Source organism: Ovis aries, chromosome 11 (assembly GCF_016772045.2).
Source record: "Ovis aries strain OAR_USU_Benz2616 breed Rambouillet chromosome 11, ARS-UI_Ramb_v3.0, whole genome shotgun sequence".
NCBI lineage: Eukaryota > Metazoa > Chordata > Mammalia > Artiodactyla > Bovidae > Ovis > Ovis aries.
Genome location: NC_056064.1, coordinates 51159479 through 51169724, shown reverse-complemented (window position 1 = coordinate 51169724; position 10246 = coordinate 51159479). Strand labels below are relative to the sequence as shown.

Here is a 10246-nt window from a genome sequence, read left to right as displayed (position 1 = left end):
CTTGTAGCAGGACTGTTGTGTCTGGATGTCATTCCCCCAGTTCTATTCTGTGGGTTGTAGGATTACAACATAAATTGAATTCGCAGCCTCACCAGGTCAGTGTGAAAGAGTCAGATGGAGAGAGCTGAGTGGGCTGATCTTGATCCCCTCATAATCACGTCAAGCCTTGCCTGCCAGCAGAAGCGACCCTGCTCCCCATCTGAAGTGTCCTTCCCACCCCCTGCTCATGAAGACTCCACCCCAAGCAGGTAGGGGGAGACCTGCTGAGAGGAGACTGATTCTCCTCAAGACCCCACCCAGTAACCCCATGTTGCCTTCAGCTCCATAACTGCAGTGAGAGCCCAGCTGACTCCGGGGAAGGTGGGCACATCCCAAGAATTCCAAGAAATTGCTGATTCACACTGGAGGATCTCGGGGAGAACTCACAGGGACTCATGGCAGCCAGCACTGGGTGAGCTGGACAGGGCATGAGCGCCTGAGACTCTGGGCCACACTGTTTGCTTTCGTCTGTGCTTGGACTTCCCAGCTGAGATGCCAGGAATCCCTTGGCATAATATAGAGGAAGGACTCCAAGGGCTGGGACACATAAGGACTCGACGTGAATTCATCAGGTGCAACTCACTCACTGAGCTCCTTGTGTCCTCAAGGCACAGGCACTGGATAGAGGCCCCAAGAAATCCCTTGGTGAGGACCTCGGGTTCTTGAAAAGCCCTCCAAGGTCTGCAGGCCAGAGAAGACAGTAGAGGCACTGCCATCAAAACAGGGGCCCTGATTTCTCCTGAGAAACAGGAGGTGCAAGGCTCAGAGCTCACATGGGCAGGTCACTGGAAAAGGCAGCAAACCCACACAGTAGTCACAATGCACGGTGCCAGAGAGCCCTTGCCACTGGCCAACTGCAAAAGCTGGATAGTCTCAGAAAGCCTCAGTGGATCATTAAGAAACCAGCCAGATCTGGGAGATAGAGATCTGATGGGAAGGACCTTAGAGGAAAATCATGACCTCTCACCCAGTTCCAGGACTGAACAGAAGGGAGTATGGGTTCCTCATGAAGGGGTCTAGGTAGTATGCCTGGCAAACCAACCCCCAGTGCCCGAACCATTGTGCCAGGTACTGCTGCTGCCTAACAACCTCCCCCTGCCCTGGCTCTGCACTTAGGTGGAGTCAGCAGGGAAGGCTCATCTCTGCTCTGTGGGACACCAGCTGAGCGGCCTGGGTTATCTGATGGGGGAAAGAACTCCCCTGACAAGAAAGCACATCTATCCAGAGAGCAAGGGCTGCTGACTCCTCCCCACGCAGTCCTCTCACAGACTGCTGCTGGAATAGACACTCTGGATATGGATTTGCCTCTGCCCACTCTAGGAGGCTTCTGCCAGCTGCACTGTTGTGGACTTGGAGGCCGCTAGTGGTGTCCATGCAGCTCTGCTCCTGATCAAGGAGTTCATTTCACAGAAAGGGGTGAGCGCTGAGCATGTGCCACCGGACACCTCATCTTATGACCCCACCTGCCCAGGACTGCTAGAAAGGTGGTGGGGCCCATGCAGACTGGGCTGTGGGCTCAGCCTGGGCGACCAAACCGGGCTGAGTACTGGGACCCCTCATGCCAACCAAGATGCACGAGTGGAAGCCAGGGCTGCAGGTGTGGGTGGCACCCCAACCTATATCCTCGATGACCCGTGGAGGCTTCTGCCGGGACCATGGAACCAGAAGATGGGCTCCCCTGGAGACAGGCCACCAGCCCGGAGGACAGAACCAGTGGGGCACGCTGCCTAGTTGGCAGTTCAGTGGACACTAGAGATCAGGGTTGTAACATCACTAAACGCAGCATTTTGTGCATCCGAGCCGGCGGGGCAGTGATTTGTGAACAAGATCTCTGACCTTCCGGGAGGCGGTCCATGCGGTCACCCTGCAGGGTTCCCACGGTAGTGGGAGATGGAACATCTAGTCTTGAAGACCGCGCGGGTGGGGCCTTCTGGAAATGCACCTGAACCGCGCAATCCAGGGCCCCTGAGCCCCGCCCACTGCAGGTCCAGCCCCTTCTCTGGGCGGGGCTTCTGTCCACAGACGGCCGCGTTCCGCGTTCTGCGGCGCCGGGCCCCGCGCGGCCGCCGTAGCGGGGTGGGTTGGGCCCGAACTACGGTAGCCGTGTGGCGCGGGGCACGGGTCCGACCGGGTAGGGCGGCGGGGCACGGGCCGGGCCGGCCGCCATGGGTAACCTGTTCGGCCGTAAGAAGCAGAGCCGGGTCACGGAGCAGGACAAGGCGATCCTGGTGAGATGCCGGGCCCTGCAGGCGGGTGGGCGCGGGCCGGGTACCCCCGGACTGTACGGGGAAACCGAGGCTGGGCGGCGGCAGGCTGCGCTCCGTTTCTCCAAAGAGTCCAGCGCCTCTGGCCGCCCAGCCTCACGCCCGGGCTGCAGCCTCGGAGCCCGTCTGGGGCGATGCGCAGTGGGCTCCCCTTGGGGAGCATGTCCGGGCCCGGTACCCAGCGAGTCTGAGCGAATCCTGTCGCTGCGGGTGTAGGTGGTCCGGGTGTGGCTGAGCTGTGCTTCGGGAGGCGGGGCCCTCCTTGTACTGTCTCGTGGTTGTACCTTGTCCGTGGGCGAGTCCGCGCTTGCGGGTGGGGTTTCTAAACTCCAGCCCCACGGGAGCCAGCCCCAGACCACTTCCCAGCCCCCGCCCCGACCCGGTGCGGGCTCGGGGCCTGCGTGGCAGACTCAGGTGGGAGGTCGTGGGGAGGGGATGATCTGGCAGTGGGGCATCATTGCTGCTCCCAGAACTGGGGATCTAAGCAAACGCTCTCACTGTGGGACGGTCGTGTTCTGTGTGCTTAGGACTCAGGCTGGACTCAACACCTTCCCAGTCCTTGTCAAACTTACAACCTGTGCGGCCCCTGAGAACGAGCCATTGGCCCCGAGCTTGTGGGCTGCCCTTGTCTCCAGGCCACTCCTGGCCCTCGAAAGTTCTGGATGATGGTGATGTTTCTGTTTCTACCTGTGGATTTGAGCATCTTTTTCTGGAGAGCACTGATATGAAAGTTAGCTTCTAGGGAAAGAATCGTGTGGTGTGTTAAGTGAAATGACGTGTTGAGACTAACCCATTTTTGTAAGAGAAGTGTGTCAGGAAGGAGAGAGCCTAGAATGTAAGTGGAATCTACCTTCGCTTTCTTTTCTGAGTTTCTGCAGGAAGAGTACGTAATTTTTGATACTAAGAAAGAAACTAATTCAAGTGGCAGGTTGTTTTATGGGGGGAGGCGAGGTGGTTTTACTGTAGCTTCTGAAACCAGAAGTTATAAAACTTTTTAACTGAAGTTCCCCTTGAAAAAGAGGCCTGTTTGTCACTGGAGAAGATCAGCTGTCATTGGGTTTTTATTGTGGTTGGGGTCCGGTCCCCCACATATGCTGGCCTCCTTCCTGGGTTTCTGGGCCTCTGGCTAAGCAGGAAGCTCCCGAAGCTCTCCTCCTGTTGTCAAGGATACACATCGGTGGGGTCGTGACAGGAACAACTCAGTTGGCACACCACAGAACAAACTATCGCCTGATGTTTTCTGAGGATGAAGAGCTGAGCTGAGGAACCTTACGCTGCCCCGGGACCTTCTGCTGAGACTTGTTTTACAAAGGGGTGGCCTGGCCACACCTGCCTCCCTCTGGCTCTTGCCTGACACTTTGTCCGCCGCCTGCAGGGTAGGTGCTCAGCTCCTACAGAAGAGAAGCAAGTCAGAGTTGAGCCCGGCTGGTAGGCTGGCTATAGGGTGATATCTCATTGTCAGCGGACATCTCTCATGCCAGCCTGGAGAGGACATGTGGCTGCCCTGAGCCACCAACCACAGAGTGCACTGGGGCAGATGGCCTCTAAAAAGGGAGCTATGGAGTGGCCACTTAAGACCATGTTCATGCCGGGGGCTAATTTCTCACCATGTTGAGTCCAAAAGATGTGCACACCCTTGACTTACTTAACTCACTCCTGGTAACCAACCCTGAAGATGTCATCTTCCGTCAGAGAGGTGACCCACGCTTGCAGGTGCTCGCTGTAAGCATCAACTGAAATCACAGAATTTGGAAGAAATGTAAATGACCTAAAATAGGGAAGGAGAGGCTAAGGCGTGTAAATGGCCCTGCATCCTTTTTGGGACAGGACTCCAGGGTGCCAGGTGCTTCGTGAGGTCATGTGAACCCATCGCCTCAATGCGCCGTCTGTTGTCCACCCACGTATAGTGGCAAGTGACAACAGTTGGGGAGCTGATGGTAAATGGCTGAGATCCCCAGAGGGGTGAAGCTGGAAGGGACAGCCCCTGTCTCCAGCTACAGCTGGACTGGGCTAGTGGCACTCAGATGGCCCTCACCAATGATTTTGTGTTGTCTCTGCACCTTGGAGGTGGTGGCCACACTCCCTGACCAGTGCTCACACTCCTCGCTGCCTGGGGTTGGGGGGGATCCTGAGGGCTTGTAGGATATTGATCCTGATCCTGGGCCTCCACCCCCTAGATGCCAGCGGTATCCCCAGTGGGCCCGCCAGGAATGTCTCCACGGAGTGCGCCACACGCCCTGGAGGGCACACTGGTCCCCACGGAGAGCTCTGTTTCAGAGGATGCACTTCCATGGGTGGCAGCTGGGGCAGCCCGGCCTGTGGGGGGCCCTTCGGTGTCCCTGGCAGCCTCTGTGCCCACTCTCCTGGGCACTAGGTAGCCCAGTGAGTGCCCAACGCTGCGTGGGCCCGTGCCAACACAAGGCCTGCTTTCCCAACAGCAACTGAAGCAGCAGCGGGACAAGCTGAAGCAGTACCAGAAGAGGATCACCCAGCAGCTGGAGCGGGAGCGGGAGGTCGCCCGGCAGCTCCTGCGTGACGGCAGGAAGGAGTGCGTGGGGTGGCGCCAGTGTGCAGGGGACGGAAGCCTCCCCCGTCAGCCTAGGGCAGGGCGGGGGGAGGCTGGGGAGGCTGGTCGGTGCTGGGCCAGGACGTCCAATGGCCGTGACTGCTGGGTCCCCTTTGCAGACGCGCCAAGCTGCTGCTCAAGAAGAAGCGATACCGGGAGCAGCTCTTGGACAAGACAGAAAACCAGATCACCAGCCTGGAGACCATGGTACGCCTAGGGGGGTCAGGGGTGTGGGCTGTGTAGGCCAGAGGCCCCTCAGAGAACTGAAACCCACCATTTTCCTTTCCTGGACCCTCAGCCAGAGGCTATGGAATGGGTCAGGTCTGGAGGCAAAGGAGAAGCTTTACTGGGAGCCTGATACTCTTTAGGGGCTGGGGCAGGTTGGCTGCTGCAGGATTGTGGTTGGGGGGCTAGGCCGCTTCTGGGTGGTAGGGATGGGGGGCTGGTTCTGCCCCAGTGACTGAAGAGGTGTTAAGATCTGCAGGAGGCGCCCAAGCAACCTGGGTTCAGGGCGCAGCGCTCTGGTTGTGCTCATTTACTAATAGTTTTGCTGTTATAAGCAGTCTGATAAGAGATTCTTCCCAGGTCCTCTCAGTCCCACCCAGCTGGTGGTCAGGGCACCAGGAAAGGACAGAGGGAAGAGGAGGGCAGAGACCGTCAGTCTTGGTGACAGTGTGGTCCTGACTCCTGTCGTGGGTCTGCGTGAGGCGGCAGAGAAGGCGGGCTTCTGACCACACAGGTCTCCTCCTCAGGTCCAGAGTATTGAGTTCACCCAGATTGAAATGAAAGTGATCGAGGGGCTGAAGATTGGAAATGAGTGTCTGAATAAGATGCACCAGGTAAGTCTTGGCGGGCTGGGGGCAGAGAGGAGGGGGAGCCTAGTGGACCAAGGAGGGGACTTGTCCCTGAGGCCATAGCTGCACCCAGGCCGTTGGGCATGAGGGAAAGTCAGTCATTACCAGGAGAGGCTGACCATCTAGTAAGACAGACAAGCTCAGGAATATTGATCCAAGAATAGGGACCCCAGCTACAACTTGGATCCAGAGATTCTAAGCGTGACCAGAGGATAGCCTCTTCAGAGTGGGGGAGGGGTGTGGTGAACTAATCAGAGGACTTCCTGGAGGAGGTGAACACAGCCCCGTTTCAGGAAGCAGCACAGAGGTGGATGGTGAAAGGAGAAGTGAGGTGCAGAGAGGCCACACCCCAGCCTCACCCCATCTTGTTCCTGATGAGTGGATGGCAGGTGGAACTGGGCAGAGAGCTGAGGTTACGTTGCCTTTCTGAATGTCCAGTGTGGGGACCAGTCAAGCAAAGGTGTTGCTTTGAACCCAAAACAAATCAAGTCATGTGGCCAGAGAAAACTTTATATTTGTTATTACTGCTAGGGTTGATCTGGGTGCCAGAAGGTCCACTGAGAAGGGCCAGCAGGGGTCTGAGAAGGTCAGTTGAGGCTTCTGAAAGGACTGGTCTAACAGCTCCGCGCCTGTGTGGACAGGCCCTGCCAGGGACGTAAATAACCAAAGCTGTTACTTATGGACATAAATAACCATATCCCACTTGGCGTGGCTTCCTTTAAACAAGAACAGAGGGGCAAGGCCATGTGCACTGCCAGTGCAGGTGAGCTTCACGCAGGGGGTTCTGTCGCATGCTTCACTGACAAGACTCAAAAACTTGTGACCAATCAGGTGATGTCCATAGAGGAGGTGGAGCGGATACTGGACGAGACGCAGGAGGCCGTGGACTACCAGCGGGTACGTGTCGCCGTGTCGGGGCTGCCGCCTGGCAGCCAGGGCGTGTGGTGGCCAGCGGCCCACCCTGCCCGTGAGGGCCAGTCCTTTCCACGCCACACAGGGGCTGCCTGCCTTCGTTCAAGGGAGAGCAGCCTTGGGCCGGGGCTGTCTCCTTCCTCTGTGAGGGGGCACCTCTCTCCCCGCCCCTAGCCCAGCCACGCTCTTCACCTCTGCTCCTTCTTTTGCAGCAAATAGATGAGCTGTTGGCAGGAAGCTTCACTCAGGAGGATGAAGATGCTATCCTGGAGGAGCTGGACGCCATCACTCAGGTAACAGGAGCGCCGGGACTGAAGCAGGCTCCAGTGGAGGGGCCCCTGGGAGGCCTCTGCTCACTGGCCTCGGTGAGCACCTGCCTTGAGTTTCTCTCGAGCCCACAGCCCTGGTTTTACAGCTGGTTTTACTTCTTCCCTAAGACAACTGGCATTTGTTTAAACCGAAGCCCCTTCTCCCCGTCTGCCTGGCTGGCCGCAGGGCCGGACTGGCCTGGAAAGAACGCTTTGCAGGTTGTCCCTCAGGTGTGGCAAGTGTGAGAGTGAACCAGGTACAGAGCGAAAGGCTGGCTCGCCTGGCTCCCTCAGCCCCTTTCTCCCCAGTGGGCAGTGGCAGGTTTAGATCAGATGGGGGCTCTTTGCCTCTGGTAGTGAGTCTCTAGCTGCCACTGCCACGTGTTGGCCTGGAGGCCTCTAACTGGCCAGCTGTGCTCCCTCACAGAGGATGTCTCCATCTCTGGGGGCCCCTGCCTTAGCGAGCCACATTCACACCGTGCCCACCAGCCTGCCACCCCGCTGGCCACTGGCCATGGGAAAGCAGGTCCTGAGTGCTGCTGCTCACCACCTGTGGGCCCCCACGTGCACCTGCCCGCTGACTCACCTCCTCCCGGGCCCCGAGAGGCAGACCCGTGCTCTGTGGTTCTGTACCCAGGAACCACAGGTGCTCCCGGGCACCACCACGCCAAGCTGGGGCACCGCTGTGGCCCCCGACCTGCATGGGCGCCTGTTTCAAAGCCCTCAGCCCAGACTCAGAACAGAATTCTGGGCGGGGAACCCCTCAGGGTCCGGGTCATTGGGAGCAGTCACCTTTTTGCGGCCACTGATCTGAGTGACAGAAATGCCAGAAGCCAAGGTGTGTGCTGCGGCGTCATGTGCCGTTTAAACTCCTGCTGAGAGCAGCCAAGTGGACGGATGCTGTCCTTTCCAGGACAGGGATGAGGCAAGAGTGTCTCATGGCCTGTACCCTCTGTCTCCCGCAGGAACAGATAGAGCTGCCAGCGGTTCCTTCAGAGCCCCTTCCTGAGAAGATCCCAGGTACCCGCCTTGTTATGTCCTTTGTAGAACGGTGCCTCCTAGAGCAAAGCATGATCTCCGGGCCGCGGGGCCCTGCCCTTCCTCCTTGGTGAGGGTTGGGTCCCACCTCCCCGCTGGGTGTTTGCTGGCACCACCTCAGGCAGAGTGCAGCCTTGCCCTGGGGTTGGGCCCAGACCTCGGAGGGGTTTGGGTAGCTTCATAAGAGCCGAACCCCATTCAGAGAGGCGAGTCCCAAAGCATCAGGAAAAGGCACATTTAGCTGTGCAGGCTCTTCCGAGTCCAGCCCAGGACCCGCCATCCCTGATTCGTCGCTGGGACAACCTTCCCCGGGGCATCGCTTAACACGCCTTCAGAAATCCACCTTCGTGACTCCTCTTCGGCTCGCTGCTCCTTGGCCTCTCTCCGGGGTCCGTGGGAGGGTACCCGCCCACCGCTGTGCTTCCCCTCATGCCCGCACCCCATGCCTGCTGCCTGCCAGCCCCCCGGCCTCTGTGTATGCCTCGCCTTGCCCGGAGCTGTGCCTGCTCCTCTCAGGGCGCCAAGCCCTGACCTGGCTCCTTGCCGCCTCTTGTCCTCTTCGGGAAGTTCCTGCCTGTGGGGTGTTCTGTACGCGACAGGCATCTCTGTTTCCTCCACAGAGAAAGTCCCCATCAAAGCCAGGCCCAGGCAGGCGGAACTGGTGGCAGCCTCGTAACGCAGCCCTCTTGCGTGGGACTCTCGGGGACTTCGGAGGACTGGGGCCCGCAGTTTGGGTGCGTGGCCAACCCTGACCGGGCCCCCAGGAGGCGGGCGCCGGGCCAGGCGGGCCGGGTGCTGACGGAGCGCGCAGCACGCACAGGGCTCCTGGTCGGGTTGACTCTGTGGAGCACTGCCCTGGCGCTGCTGTCCTGCTCTCATTTCTGGATTAAATGGCAACATTCAGATCCTCCAGCCAAAGGCAGCTTCTGAAGCTGTGCTTCCCACAGGCCACGGCCAAGCCCGACGCTCCTGGTGCTGGTCACACCACCCGACCCGGGTCGTGAGGCTCCGCGGGCCAGCGTCTCCACAGCGCTGTCTTCTGTTCAAGGCACCTCAGACCTCCCCGCCCTGCCCTTCCGCTTCTTCCCGCTGCTCTCATTAGTTCATGGGGGTTTTGGCTAAGGGATCCTTGCCTTGGTCTAGCTCCCTGACATGCCCACTCCATGCAGATTTGGGGGTGAAAACCTCTCTGCTTCTGTGTTGGCGTTTGGGGGTGGTGGATCAGGAGGGGCACGTGCCTGCTGGATTGCTGACTCTCAGAGCTCTGCCTGCCCCCCTTCTCTGGGGCTTACACCGAGGCCCAGTCCTGCCAGGATGGACATTCCAGGATGGCCAGCAGGTCCAGCTGAGGCTCCCCAAGCTGTCAGCAGCCAAGCGGAGACTGGGAAGGATGGAAATGCCTTCCCTAGTTCATGATTCGTTTTGGAATTAAGACAATCTCCCTGAGATTTCACTCCCAACAAGAAAACAAAGTGGACCCTCCTAGCCCGCAGACAGGCCAGCCCCATATTAAAGTTGACGCCCATACAGCCTGCCGCCTTGTGGACTGGGGTCTGTGGAAGGGCCTGTGGGGGTTAGTGGGGCTCCTGTCTCTGGTCCTGGCACACAGCCCCTTGACCCTCCTGGGACACTTGGGGGCACTTGGTTGGTCAGTGCCATGCGGGCCCGGGGACTCAGGAGCTGGTGCGGTTCTAGCCCTGCCCAGCTGTGGGTGGAAAGCAGACCGGGGCTCCAGGCTCTGGCGGTCACCCCTGGGGCAGCGGCCTGCAGCAAGGTGCAGGGTGGTACTCGCCCTTCCTCCCTTAGAAAGGATGCTGGTGGTTTCTTTCAAGGGAAGAGACCCTTCGTGTCACTCCCATGGCAGGTGGCCGGGAGGTTGTGCAGCTTCGTGTCTCCAGGGTGAGGGGTTCTGGGTTAGAGTCTTGTGTCTAGGGTGGGAGGCCAGATGCCCCAGGGAGCAAGCAGGCAACAGCAAAGAGGGAGAGGTGGGTGTTCCACCTCAGGGGACATCCTTGCCCTCCACCCAGAGGGCACAGTAGGATGCAGGCAAGTTGCCAGGTCTGGGGTTTTTCAAGAGGAGCTAGAGACCCCAGTTTTGAGGGGATAGTCTTGCTTCATATGAAAGCACGCTTACCAGATTGCAGTGCATGCCTCAGCCAGGAGAGGGCTCTCTGCCAGCCAGTTTCAGGATTTTGCCAGAAACTGGTTTGGCCAGTGCCAGTCTGTGGCAACCCACTCCAGTACTCTTGCCTGGAAAATCCCATG

The 10246-nt window shown here is 58.9% G+C and overlaps 1 protein-coding gene across 1 annotated transcript; it reads left to right on the top strand.

Annotated features, from left to right (window-relative positions):
- The first annotated feature begins 2146 nt into the window (after positions 1-2146).
- Positions 2147-9513, top strand: CHMP6 (charged multivesicular body protein 6). Its single transcript, XM_027974252.2, has 8 exons — positions 2147-2267; positions 4742-4851; positions 4989-5076; positions 5622-5708; positions 6555-6620; positions 6848-6928; positions 7909-7963; positions 8602-9513. The coding sequence occupies exons 1-8, from the start codon at positions 2205-2207 to the stop codon at positions 8655-8657; spliced, it is 606 nt and encodes a 201-aa protein (XP_027830053.1). The 5' UTR covers positions 2147-2204; the 3' UTR covers positions 8658-9513.
- The last annotated feature ends 733 nt before the right edge of the window (positions 9514-10246 follow it).

Excerpts from the sequence above, each read along its gene's own strand:
- CHMP6 (XM_027974252.2), top strand. The coding sequence starts at position 2,205 with ATGGGTAACCTGTTCGGCCGTAAGAAGCAGAGCCGGGTCACGGAGCAG. Across the intron at positions 2,268-4,741 it reads AGCAGGACAAGGCGATCCTG|CAACTGAAGCAGCAGCGGGA; the intron begins GTGAGATGCCGG and ends CTTTCCCAACAG. Across the intron at positions 4,852-4,988 it reads CTGCGTGACGGCAGGAAGGA|ACGCGCCAAGCTGCTGCTCA; the intron begins GTGCGTGGGGTG and ends TCCCCTTTGCAG.